General features: G+C 46.5%; 1 protein-coding gene across 4 annotated transcripts in view; it reads left to right on the forward strand.

The window, feature by feature from the left end:
• The window catches only part of coq8aa (coenzyme Q8A, genome duplicate a), a 30,793-nt gene that overhangs the window by 732 nt on the left and 16,642 nt on the right, over positions 1 to 13,419 (forward strand). The window contains exons 2-4 of one of the 4 annotated variants that reach the window (XM_064340197.1): positions 6,557 to 7,050; positions 7,810 to 8,148; positions 8,702 to 8,768. In XM_064340197.1, the coding sequence (XP_064196267.1) occupies positions 6,883 to 7,050; positions 7,810 to 8,148; positions 8,702 to 8,768 (574 nt within the window). In that variant the 5' untranslated portion in view covers positions 6,557 to 6,882. Of the gene's footprint in view, positions 1 to 6,517; positions 7,051 to 7,809; positions 8,149 to 8,701; positions 8,769 to 13,419 lie in introns of those variants that run through there. The other 3 variants (XM_064340199.1, XM_064340200.1, XM_064340198.1) reach the window with 3 other exon arrangements.

Below are 13,419 nucleotides of genomic sequence, written 5' to 3' on the forward strand. Positions count from 1 at the left end.
CTTTTTGTTTTGCAGTTAAATGGAATAGGAGTCGTTTATGATCATGTTATGGTTACATGTGCAATATTTGACTAGACGTGGCTGGCTGTCTACCTGGCTTGATGATGCTAACGTTTTCCTCGGGATCGTTTAAAGTAAGTCTAGGTCATTTTAGTTATGATTTTCACAGGACCTTGAGTTATTAGACAAACATGTTTAATTCTTAATTCGCCTGTACGTACATGAAATTACAACAGTGTCAGTTGAAAGTTAATTTTAGAAAAAACATGTCTTCTGTCACTGCAGAGTATTATTGTTGCTTTGTGTGTCTGAAGGACGAAGTGCTGATGAGGGTCACAGCAGACCATAACAGCACTTCGGTTGGCACAGTAACACCACTGACAGCTGTGGACTAAGGGACAAATCAAAGGCTTTCCCTGAAGGACTCGGGTTACAAACCGAACATGAGTATAGACATATACAGCAGTTAAATGCCAAATGGTAGCCTGCTTTTACATGGTGAATGTTTTAATTGCAAAGACCGTAGACAATTAAAGGTAGGCTACGTCTTGTAACCTGAGCGATTGGGTCTATTGTTAAGAGGCAACGCCTGCTTCTAGAATATCCTTTTGTTTCTATGGGTTTATATCGCTGTTAGCTCATGTATTTGAGAAACTGGAAATATTTAGTTTATTGGGCTTCGTATACATATTTAACAGATTTTGAAAACGTAGAAATATCAGTTCCCTGATTTAATTTAACTTGGACCTGTTGTTAATGTTAGGGCAGCCATGCAGCAGGACAATTAAGGAGCCTGAATGTTGTAGGTTCCATCTCCAGAGGGGACACAAGTTTTACTCTTGAGAATGGAACTTCGCATACATTTTTGTGAATACTGTGACATGTAGCCTAATGTGCTAAACAAGTGAAGCGTGTTACCCTGGAAGAAAGCGTCCAGCCAGGAATCTAAATGATAATTTCACTGTTGCATATAAGATGAGGTGTGATGGCAAGTGAGCTTTAATTTGGGTCCTTTGATTCATTTGACCTATATAAGAGGATTGACCTGGTTTACAGTGTAAGATTTTTAGCCGTAGATGAGGTGTACATCTGTAATATCTGTTTAAAGTCTGTTTAAAAAGTTCTACACGGAAGGATAAGGCTTTAAGTCCAGGCTATATCTAGACTCCGCTAAATTAACTGTGGATGCTCTTTGATGCTAAATAAATATATGAGTCATGTCATAGGCTATCAATAGCCTTTACAAAGCTTTGTGTCTCAAAGTAGAATTATTTCTAGATGAAATTGAACTTTAAAAATATGTTGCTCATTGAGAACAAATGCGTCTCCCCTGATGTAATTTTTTTTTTTTTGGCTTTTTGTTTGAGTTTAAATGATGATTAAAAAATAAATTTAAGACCTTGCAGGGAGGAATAGTTTATTGAGGTGCATATGGTCTGTCTAATGTTCTTCATTTCAGATGTTGATGAAAATGTGCACGTGAACTCTCCTTCGTTCCTCACTTAGCGCTTCTTGCATATTAATAATAATAATAATAATAATAATAATAATAATAATAGCACCTGTATTTCCGAAGAATATTTCCAGCAGTACAGCACAAATTGCTTTACAGAATAAAAGCAGTGCAAGAATGCAAGAGAGATGTTCTGGCCCGATTGCAGTATGTACAAAGACCCCCCGACAGATAAATGCATTGAGTGGATGGAAGCAGATTCCTCGTAGCTCACGCTTGTTCATTTTAGAGAACGCCCAGCGTGGCCATGGCCATGCACAAGCAGGAGGCAGGGAGGTGTCTCTGCGATCTAGACTCTGATTGGTCATTTCAGTGAGTCCTTATCCGTTAACACGGCCGATTGGGGAGCCTCGACAGTTCCGTTTTTCACGCGAGTCAACGTCTCAGTGCTTTTCGCCTCTCAATATCTAGACCAGTTAGTGGCAGTGACAGGAAACAGGGTTACAGCAGCAGCAATTGAACAGACGTTCAAAGCTGAATAGGTATAGGCCTATATTATAGTGATGATATTATTCAGAGACATGTAGCCAAGCAGCCTAGCCTTGATTTTGTGAAATATAATATTCTGTGATTCTGTGCTTGTAATGTCATGCTCTGGGAAGCTGAAAGGTGACGCCATTGTCGTGGCGCAGATACAGGCGTAATAACTTTTTTTTTCACTTAGATAATTGCGATAGGCTGTGACACCATACTGGATGTTCGCGCCATGTGAATAGACATTGCACATTTTTAAAATTGCACGGTTTGCTTGACAGTGGAACAGCTTTTTTTAGCACCGTGGACTAGGTTGCACGCTCTGGAGCCAGCAGCCTCAGCCACTGAACCTACATGCAGAACAAAGTCAACAGAACTAATCTTAAGAATGGTGTGTGCTTAAAAAAATTTGCTACCTTGGAATATTTCCACATTTTTAACGGCTCTTCCTAGTTTATTGTTCCTCTCTCGAAACCTGGAAGTTGCAACACTTTTTTTTAAAGCTATTTTTAGCAACCTAGCAACGTCCCCTTGACTTGCCTTGCAATGGCCGTTTTGGTAGTATGAATCATATTTCTTTCAGGGTTATAGGTCTGAACTTTACAGCTAATCTTTCTTTCGATTGTTTGTAGCACGACAACTCGAGATATTGTCTGATGAGTGGCTCAGTTTCCTGAGTGTTAGGCCAGATAAACACAAATTCTTAAGTGGCCTTAATTAACGTGAAAGGCTGTGTTTTTCACCCAATCACAGACGGCCTGACATGTTGCTGTGCTGTTTAGCCTATCCTCTTCAAACAGTGTGGCGGAGATAGAGGCTGCCAACCTGAAACAAACAAAGCGTGTTACAACTGGAGCCTGTTACGACACTCAGTCTCCAATCTACACCGAGATATGAAGTGAAAATTCCACACCTTCGACTGCAAGACATACATTGACACGCCCATTTAAAGAGCATCGTGGGTTGTGTTGTGTGAGTGGGGAAAAGCCAAGACATGATCAGCCGTTTGCCTGACTACTGTGATTTAACGTGCATGTCCTCTAGGAACATTAGCATAGGCATTTGAAAATGAGACCTTGGTGTTCTATAAAAGTTCAGTGCAACAAATGGAACGACTTCTCTTGATGTATTTTGTGACAGAGCTACCCTGACTTCTTCTGCAGTAATTTTGCAGCTGCCCGTGTTGATCCCATTCGTGCATATGTTAGGGGTGGGGCAAAAGCTCTGTAGATAGGAGGCAGTGAGTATGAATGAATGGGGTGCAGACATATTGACAGCGCAGCAAGGCAAATCTCAGGTTACTATCAAAGGTTACAGCTGCAACATATGACATTGGAAGCCTTAACGAATGGTATAGGAAACCATCAAAACTCCCCACAACAATTAACGGCAAATTACAACTGTAGATATAATTTCTTTTAAACTGCTGTCGTCACATAGGCCTTTTAACACTGGGTTCACTGTTGCATGATACATTTATTTTCCTGTTGGAATTTTTTTTTTCACAACCCTTCTAAAACATTATGCACGTTATTAAAATCAAATATCAATAATCGTTGCGTGTGTATTTACAATGCTTTTAAAAAAAAAAAATCAGTTCTCAGTTTCCTTGCTCTTTCTGCTTTTGAAAAGGAAACTGGCGTGTGTAATAATTTCTTGGTTTTGCGGAGCACGCCGTGTGCCTGTGTTTATTTACTGTGCACACAACGCAGTTTCCATTTCTGCTTTCTTCTCCAGCCAGACCGCATCGCCAGGACGAAATAACCCAATAAGCCGGAGTACAGAACTGGGTCTCTGAGCAGAAGGCAGAGACGCTTTTATTAGCTCTCTGTCATCGTGTGAGCGGGGGGGGTGGCGGCGAGAAAACGGTCACCAGTAAAAATATTAATTTATTTTAGTTATTAGCCTTTATGCAGGGTAGGTTGACTGAACACGCATGCACTTTTACAGCAATGCCCCGCCACCCCCCCCCCAACCAGCATAACCTGCATGTCTCTGGATTTGGATGGGATATGTATATGTAATACGTATGCTATGCGCTCTTCGGCAGTTCCAGAAGCGTTCTGACAGCGGCCTTGCGAAAGCCAGGGTCACAGAGCCGCTTCAGTCTGCTCGCTTATCCGGAAGAACGATGTGCCTCGACCCGCGATGTGCGCTCATGGATCGCGTAGCGAAACCCGCGTACTGTAGCGCAAACTAGACCTGCCGACCCCACCACCCCCCCCACACCCCCCATTCCCTGAGCCGCAGCTCATTCCGGCAGCGGCACACGCAACATGGCTGACCGTCCGAGGGGAAAGCGAATCCCCGCTAACGCACTCGCGTGTTTTTTTGTTCCGAACGAGATTCCGGGTGGGGGCTCCGGCAAGGCGCCGTAAGTGGCGGGAATATCGCGGCACGAGCCGGGAAGTTACCCGCGGGAGAGCGCGTCTGGGGCCCGACCGGTGTGTGCCCTCCCCCGGCACGACGGACAAACGAGCGGCGAGCGACGATGTCATCAGAACCGCCGCGGTCCGAGAGCGGTGACCGCGTTGTGCGATCAGGGGAGAGAAGGCTCGGGGGAGAATGGCCGTTCTTGGAAACGAAGAAATTGAGCTTTCGGTTCGTTTATCTTCTGCTTTTGTGCGTGTGATGTGGTGGAGGATTTGCTCTCCGCAGGAAGTGCCCCGATGCGTTCGCGGGGCATAATTCACTTCTACTGAGGGGACCGTGAATCGTTTTGAAAGACCCAAGGTCCAATTATAAACGGAAAACACAAAAGTTTTTTTATCATTGGATAGTATAGTTGCTCAACGAAAGTCTGTTTTGGCACTGACGGCTGCTTTCGGGAAAGGGACTTTTCCCCCGTAGTTCGGTTAATAAACTTCTTGGCAGTTGCCTCAGGAAAGGTGGCCAAGTCCAGAGCCTGATTCCTTTTGGGATGAGCAGGCTGTTGCCTAACAGAAACAGTCGTTGCTTGACCGCTTGGACAAAGCTCAGTCGTTTCTCTCACAACGATGAATGCCCCCTCTCCCCTGGGTAGGGAAAAGCACTCAAACTGGCAGTTGAGAAAGGCCTGTGTGTCTTTTCCCGCTCTGGTAGTTCACATTTTAAAAATATGTGAGAGGAGAGAAACCATTGTCATCTGTACCCACCGTTCCAGTGCTTTGTCCTGTAGTAGCTAAATGGCGCCAAGTCATAAATAAAGTAATAAATTGTCCTGTGATTAATGGTTGAGTCATATATAAATAAATTACGGTAATAGATTTGAGCCCTGAAATGCAGGTGTACTTAGAATCCCCTTCTTATGACCCGGTAATCTCTGGCACAGATATTAAATTTATTTTAAGTGCAGACAATAAAATGCCCGTCGAAAAAGTAATGTTTGCCTCTGAGCTGAAAGTGATGTTTTTGACGAAAGAACAGATCTGTGCTTAATGCATCTGTAGTCATTTTCAGTAATTTGCACATTGCATGCATTTGTCTCTTTAAGTAAGCCAATGTAAAAGAGTGTGAAGAATCGCAGCCTCGCTGACAAGCATTGCCTCAGAACCGATCCATTTGTGTCAGAGACGGATCGGGAAGTGTTCTGCTGGCCGATTCGCTATCGCTAGTACCTGCAGGCAGACTGTGAATGGTTAAATGCGTAGTGTTTAGGCCTAGTCCTTACTCTCAGCATGGAGACAGACTTAACCTTTGAAAGAGTGTTTGCTGGAATGAGTTTTGATAACAGCTGTGCTGTTCTCCCTCCCTGGCTGTGGGAGGTTGCTTATCTGCCAATACCGAGCGGTGGCAGTGAACCTGAATGCACTGCAGTGGCGCGTAGCCCTCGACCAATAGGGTTGTCTGACCTTTCCTGTGGACCAATGATGTCCTGCCAGTTCCCACAATTCTCAGGGTCAATGGTTTTTATAATTGTAATTCGTAGCAACATCCCCCAAACAGGCATACTTAGTGTGCTGCCCCCTCCCCCCCCCCCCCCACAGTGTAGTTTCAGTGAATAACACCCTCTTGGCTTGTGTGCAGGAACTCTGTCAGGCAATATCAATGTGGAAGTATACTGGTTACAACAACATGTTCTTATTGCTGTCATAATTGAAAGCTGGTATTTCTATGCTCTTGTTGCCAGCTTGTCATGATATTTAAATGTGTTATGAAAAACACTTGAAAAATGATACCTTTGACTGTTGGTTGTAAGTGAAATAAATTAAGATATCTTTGCCTGTGATCTTTTTTTATTTGACTAAATGGGGCTTCAACCAGCACAATAAGATTGAGTTGTAACAACTGTGCCACAACCATTAGATTTGCTTTAGATGTGAACCTGCAACTTCAGAGCTACTGGTCTATATATTGCCTCTAAATTAAGGAATTGTCATTGATCTAGAGTCTGTTCAAATCGTCTCTGTTTTGATTCACTATGTTTGGAAGGAGTTAGTAAAGTGACATAAATGCAAACAACATGTTGTTTTCACTTTGAGCTGTCTTTCAAAACGTATTCTGTGCAATATTACATCATACAGCATAAAAGCTGTGAAAATGTCTGTGGGGAGGTGGGTTTTGAGTGAGACCCCTGTGTCCCGTCCACAGGCATCGACGCCCCCCTGTGTCCCGTCCACAGGCAGCGACGCCCCCCTGTGTCCCGTCCGCAGGCATCAAGCCCCCCCTGTGTCCCGTCGGCAGGCAGCAACGCCCCCCTGTGTCCCGTCCACAGGCAGCGACTTCTCCCTGTGTCCCGTCGGCAGGCATCGACGCCCCCCTGTGTCCCGTCCACAGGCAGCGACTTCTCCCTGTGTCCCGTCCGCAGGCAGCGACACCCCCCTGTGTCCCGTCCACAGGCAGCGACGCCCCCCTGTGTGCCGCTCTCCGGTGCCGCTCTCTGGTGCCCCCCGCAGACGTGAGCGAGGTGCCGGGTCATGGCTGGTGACATGATGCTGCTGATGAGGGGCCTGGCCAAGCTGAGCCAGGCCATCGTGGAGACGCAGGCGGGGGCGCTGCGCAGCGGCGGAGGGGTCCAGGCCGCGGTGCAGAGCGCCCAGGTCACCGCCGAGCTGGGGCTCAGCGCCGCCATGCAGAAGGTGCAGGTGGGTCCCGTTCCGTTTCGCCGCGCCCGCGTCCGGTCACCACCCCGGGACGAGCTGCTCGCGCTCGGATCCGGGCCGCCGACGTCGCGGCGTGATTTGGCGGCTGGCCGTATTCTGAGGTTTACACGCTTGCCAAAGTGCCATTTAGTGCGCGTGATTAGATTACGATTCGCGAGGAACCGTTTGAGAACCACCACTGCGGTTTGCTGCCACCAGCTGTTTGCTGGGGACAATTATATTAGCACGTAGACTGCATGTAGAACGTAATGCAGTCGCTGTCTTCCTGTCATTGTGCTAAAAGATATGCTCTCAGTCAAGGGTTAAAAAAGACGTGTATTTTACACCGCATACTGTTATAGTTACAAACCTAACGCCCTGTAGGGTGAGCACAAAAAAAAGGCATCAGAAACCCCAGTAAGTTCCATGGTTCTCTGATTCGGGCTTATTGTGGTCAGTATCAGCCTGATATTGGACCAGTTAACACTCTTCTCCAAAGCCTGGCATTTATGCAGCTTCGGTATCAGATTCCTCCATTGATAGTGATTCTGGAGACAGGCCTGTGAGGCTTACCCAGAATCCTTCTGCGCTAGCCTTTAAAATGTAATCTTAGCGTAAGGGTTTGGTTTCAGCTTGAGAACACGGGCTCATTGCTGTTTGGTTCCCAGGCCTCACTTGAGGCCTACTAATCTAAGAAACAGAAGGAAGGCCTGTTTGTCACCCCCTGCCCTCGATGATTTTATTATCTCTGTCTGTTTCCAGGAGTTTGGTGCTCAGCAGCAGAACATCTCCGACTTGGGAGAGGAAGCGCCCTCCGAGTTCGACTTCTCCCGCGCGGAGGAGAGCAGAGACAATGAGCCCTTGAGGGACAGCGGCTTCGGGTCAGAGCAGGACGCGGGCGGGGAGGTCAGGACGAACGGTCACGCCCCGGGGAACTCTGGGGGCAGGCTCTTCGAGGGCTACAAGGACCCCAGCAGGCAGTTCTCGGGACAGACCCGGTCCTACCACCAGGACCACTCTTCGGTCAGCGGCCTCACCGCGGAGGACATCGAGAAAGCCCGGGAGGCCAAGAGGGCCGAACACAAGCCGCACAAGCAAATGGTACCGTGCCGTTCTTTCGCCGTCGACACGCTTAACGAACACGACCGAATTTCTCTACCTTCCGCGTCCAAAGTTCAGAATTAAAGCGACTCCACGCGCAGTATGAGCAATGCGTTAAGTAGGTTTGCTCCGTAACGAAAGTATTTTGTTTTGCTGCGTAGGTGAGGCACCGCGTTAGGGGAACGCCTGGGTGCAGAGCGCATTATGCAAAGTATGCCAACGATTTCGAAAACCGTTGCTGGAAATATCGCGTTCGAGGGTCAGGATGGGGTGAAATGTCAGCCGGTAGCAAAGCAAACCGTAAATCAGGAGCAAGACAACACATTCCTGCCGAGTGATGTGTTCATTTACATACAGACAAAAAGCCTTCGTTTAGTTCACGCGTAGCTTCTTCTGTGGATTTATACCTCTGCCTCGCAGTGAATTTGAAGGGTATTTTTACATGGACTCTGAGTGAGAGTAAGGGAAAGGAGGGAAATTGTTGAGGAGGGAAATTGTTCTGACATCAACTCTCTCTGCTTTCTGTTCTGTTGTTGTTTGTTTTTTTTTTCAGCTTAGCGAAAGAGCACGAGAGAGAAAGGTGCCAGTCACAAGGTTAGGGAGACTCGCAAACTTTGGAGGTAAGGCTTGCCTCATTGTTTATCGAGATCTGCCATTTTCGAAATGGGTTGTTGGAGCGTGTGTTATCATGGGGTGTGCTCACTTGGCTGAAAATAGCATAAAACAATGTCACGTCTAAAGCCGCAATGCCAAACTTTATCTTCTCGTTTTACTAAAGTTTACATTTGTGTTTGATTTGTGCCCAGTGAAAAAACACTTAAAAAAAAAAACAGCCCATATTTCGCAAGCCAATATTTAAAAAAGAAACTGCTCAAACACCAGGTTGGCTCCGCAATTTTGGCCCTTCTCCTTATCCAGAGCATAGTGCTTTGCTGTAATTATATCTCTTTCAAATAAATTGCAAATGAGCCATTGGATAAATCGACCTTTATTTACCACACTTTCAAAACAGCACACTACAAGTGCTTTCAGTTTGTTGACTCTGTGTGTGATATTTGATTTACTCTAGTAGCTCTCACCTTCATGAAAATGAACTTGGCCCACATAAGCCACTGAATACAAATATTATCTGAGAGTGAGTTTGACCTTCACACTTACGTAACTGAAACCTGAAACGGCCTAACCAAGCAGGCGGCCAAAAAAAAAATGGACAGAGGTCAATATTTGAACTGCTCGTTTCAGAAGCTACCTTTTAAACGTTTTTTTTTCTCTGCCAGGAAACGTGAACTAGCTTCCCTTTGTGCTCAGATGTGACTGCTTCCTGGAAGAGCTCTTGCGAAGCCTTCTGCCTTTCCATCTTTTTTACCCGGCATGCTTCACGATCACGACCCTCGTGACCTCTGCATGAGGTGGCATCGGCTAGTCTTGGCCAGTCGGTGAAAGGTCGCTGTTGCTCTGGCACCAGTGGAAGACAGCCGGAGCAGATTTAGGGCTTTGGGTTAATCTGCCCTTTGACCCATTTATAGTACGGGCCTCTGGCTCTCTGGATTACGCACGGGTGCTTAACCCGATCGTGAAGGTGTCGCAGATTCCCTGTCTGAAAGTAGCTTTTGGCTCATTCTCTCTGACACCATTTGGCTCGATGCTGCTCTGCTCCGAATTCCCGCGCCGACCCGTTTGAGGGAAGACGACCCGCAGGTGCTCCGTCACGCGTGAAAATGCGACCGTGACATCACGTTGCCGGGGCGACCCTCTGGGCGCGGCCCGGACGTGGCACGTGCCGCGACGGATCGGCGATGCGTTCTGGCCGACGCGACGACCTGCGCCGCGACCGACGGCATGCGGCGCGATTTGACGCTCGGGAGGTCGTCGGGTCCTCGCTCGCAAGCTCGGTGCTACCGAAAGGACACAGGAGCACCTGTTTGGTGTGGAAACTTAGAAGCCGTGGCAGCCTGTATACATTACACGGACAAGGTCAGCACTGTGAGGCCTTTTTGGCTGAGTTCTCTTCTCCCCCCTGAGCTTCATGGGAAATGGATTTGTGTTCAGCCGGGGGGACTGTTGACATGCCACTCTGTTTTTAAATGGGCTGTCGGAACATCCAGCCCACCTCCCCCCCGCATCCATCCATCCCCCTCCCCCCCCCCCAGCCCCGGTTGGGTAGGTGTTGACTTCCACACCTGTGCTGACTGTCAGGCCTGGTGTCCACGCTCCTTTGCAAGGTGTTACCCATCGGTGGCAGGTGTGTTAGCAAGGCGCTAACAAACAAAACTGCCGTCTTTTGGACTGTTTCTCTGTTGCTTCTGCTGGGCTACTGTTTCCTCCTCTGTCCCTGTGTTATAAAAGATTAAGTACCGGTATCGGTAACATTCCCCTAAGTTCTGGATATTTACAGTTCTGGATATTTACCAGGTATTTACCTAATTATTGGGTAATTACTACTGGTAAAAGGTAAATATAAAGAAACTGAAACTGTAATACGCCTCTCTTACCTATCAATTCGAGTGACTATAAGTTTAGGTTGGTTATAGTCTGAGTTTAACTCATTGTGTACTTTTCTAGGAATTTAGATTATACTTTCTTGGAAAAACCTTTGAAAGTAAGTATTGTCTAATTTGTCTAAGTACACAATTACACTCTATAACCAGTAAACTCTATAACCAACCAACCTACACCTTTGATAAGTACAACTCACTTGAATCTATTGATAATATTAGAGTATTTCGTTTTTAGTTTCTTAGTAGTATTTACCTTTTATTTTACCAGTGGTAATTACCCAATAATTTGATACTTTCACCACATATTTACCACTCGTATATATAGAGGCCTTAGAGGGCTGTAAAAGGAAGCGTTTCCACATTATCTTGGGGCTCGTTAAGCATGAACAGGCTGTCATGCCGTTTATCTTACCCGCAAACTAAAAGCTTGGGTCGATAAACTCGCCCTGGATGCCAAGCGCAGGCACGTCATGCAAATATAGCAGCCTGGTGTTGCTAAATGACAAGGTGAGAAAAGGCTGGTCTGTTCCAATGCAGCCCCCTCTCTCACGTTCCTGAGTGCTTGTGTGATTATCCAGTCCCGTCCGATTTGGACGCCTTCGTCCCCCTGTTTTTGTAACGCGATATCGGGACGGGCGGGCGGGCGGCGAGCGACGGTGCGGCCGCTTTGTCCTAACTTGGTTGTGTTGGGTTCTGGTGGTGGGAAGGCCACTCGGCATTACCCAGCGTGAGCTTTATATAAGCACTTGACTCTTATGCAGGAACGCAGCGGAGGAGCTGGGAAACCAATCGGCACGCAGCACGCCCGGTGACATCACGGGGAGTCAGAGTCAGTGAGAATTTCAACCGAGCTCAATTTATCAGGGAATCTGTTGATTTGGTTTGAATGGAAAAGACATTCATAGAACATTATGGGCAGAATGTTAAGTCGGTTCCCAAATTGAATTTCAGTTAATTTCCTGAGCTGAAATGGAGTTGACTCCAGTCTTGCAGAAAATATCTAACAGAAAGTGGAAATTAATGTAATAAATCTAATGTCTGCAAGGCAGTGCATATTGATTGTTCTGCCTAGTGATCATCTTTGTAAGAATCCACTTAACAACAGACGTATCTGTGTGGCAAAGGAACGCGTGTAGTCTTAACGGGATAAATTTAATGATATCTCCGTCATTTGACTCCAAAATAATATTTTTACCTTTCCTCTGTGGGTTAAAATAAAACCCCTAGTCATCAAATAAAGACAAAATAATAACAAAACAGTACGTCAGTGATCCCGCTTGCACTATCTCTGTAAGCCTGTAATCACATCAGTTTAACCTTTGTAGCTGGTTCCCCACTGTACCACACCATCAAAGAGACCAATTAAAGGCTTACATAATGCTGGCCCAGTGGAGTGTTTATAAACAGCCATCGTCTTTCTATCAAACCGTGACTCCCTGTCAGGACTATAAACAAAGTCTGTTTTCCTTTGTGTGTCTGGTAACGGGCACACTTTTGTAAACCACCCAACATCTTTATGCGCTGATCAATATTAATATTAATATAATATTGATATTATGTGATCAGTGTTTATGCATTTGTGAGCTTCTTTAATTGCATTTGTTTCTATACGTTTTAGGCACCATTACTGAGCTGTGGATTAGTTTGTATGTGAATCTACTGTTATATGCGCTGACTACCGAGACTATAGCAGATACTGTACTTTGAACATGTATCACAGGAACCAGAGCATGTGAACTGACAATACAGTGCGGCTAACAGTGCTGTTCGGCCAAGCCGGAGGTCAAGGATAGTAATTGAATCTGATGGAAAACGCTGACTAATGAAGTGGTCTTGTCGCTAAACAGTAAACAGAAATCTAACGCACGGGCTGTGGCCGTGAGCTTGCGAGCCAGGTGTTTTCGCTGTTCCTTTTTCGTCTCGTAAGAGGCTGCACGCGGGGTCCGTTTTCGTAGGCTAATGAAGGTGCCGGAGCGAACACACAAACAGACTCGCGCGCGTTAATGATTGGCAGGGAGTTGACCTAGTATCCCGTGGGGCTCGTGCTCAGGACGGAGATTCCGGTGTGTTTTGTTATGGTCTTATTTTTGCGTCCGTGTTTCGGTATCAGGAACCCCCCCCTCTTAGATTTTTACCTCCCTTACACCGCTTTCGTTCTCCCTGGGTGTAGCGTGCGGTTTTTACAGGTCTGAAAGAGCCGTTTCTTCACTCTCCCCGGCCACATCGCCTTTATAAACCTTTCGCAAAAATCCAGGCGGCGTTGTGTAACCTACATCGTTGCATAAGAGTCTGCTGGCGGAGCGACGGGTATTATCTTTCTCTAAATGGATTTTGTTTTGTTTGTTTACGCCGGTAGCTTCCCGGCTTTATTGTGTCTCGCAGGTACATCGGTTCAGGGCCGCGTCAGTTCACTTTCGTAGCTTAGCTTTGAGGTTAGCGGCTGTCCCTGGCCCGCTCAAAGCGGCTGTCGTTGAGCTTTGATTTCTGTCATCCTGTTCCATTATTCAGGTCTGTTTCCTTTGTCCTGGCCTGTCGCGGCACATTTATTAGCAGAATTCCCTTTGTAGGGCCACTAAATGCACTTAACGGAATGGGAGCGCGGAGAATAGAGTCAGGCCTGACAGGATGACAGGCCTTCACTGTGTGGTTCTAAAGGAGTGCTTTTTCAGAGCTGTGGTCCCACACATTTCCCCCCCTAACCCATTTAATGAGCGAATGCATTTACTCTGACCCTCTCCTTATTTAAAAAGTCACCTGGCACGTGAGAGGATAT

The sequence above is a fragment of the Anguilla rostrata genome, chromosome 6 (assembly GCF_018555375.3).
Source record: "Anguilla rostrata isolate EN2019 chromosome 6, ASM1855537v3, whole genome shotgun sequence".
Classification (NCBI taxonomy): Eukaryota; Metazoa; Chordata; class Actinopteri; order Anguilliformes; family Anguillidae; genus Anguilla; species Anguilla rostrata.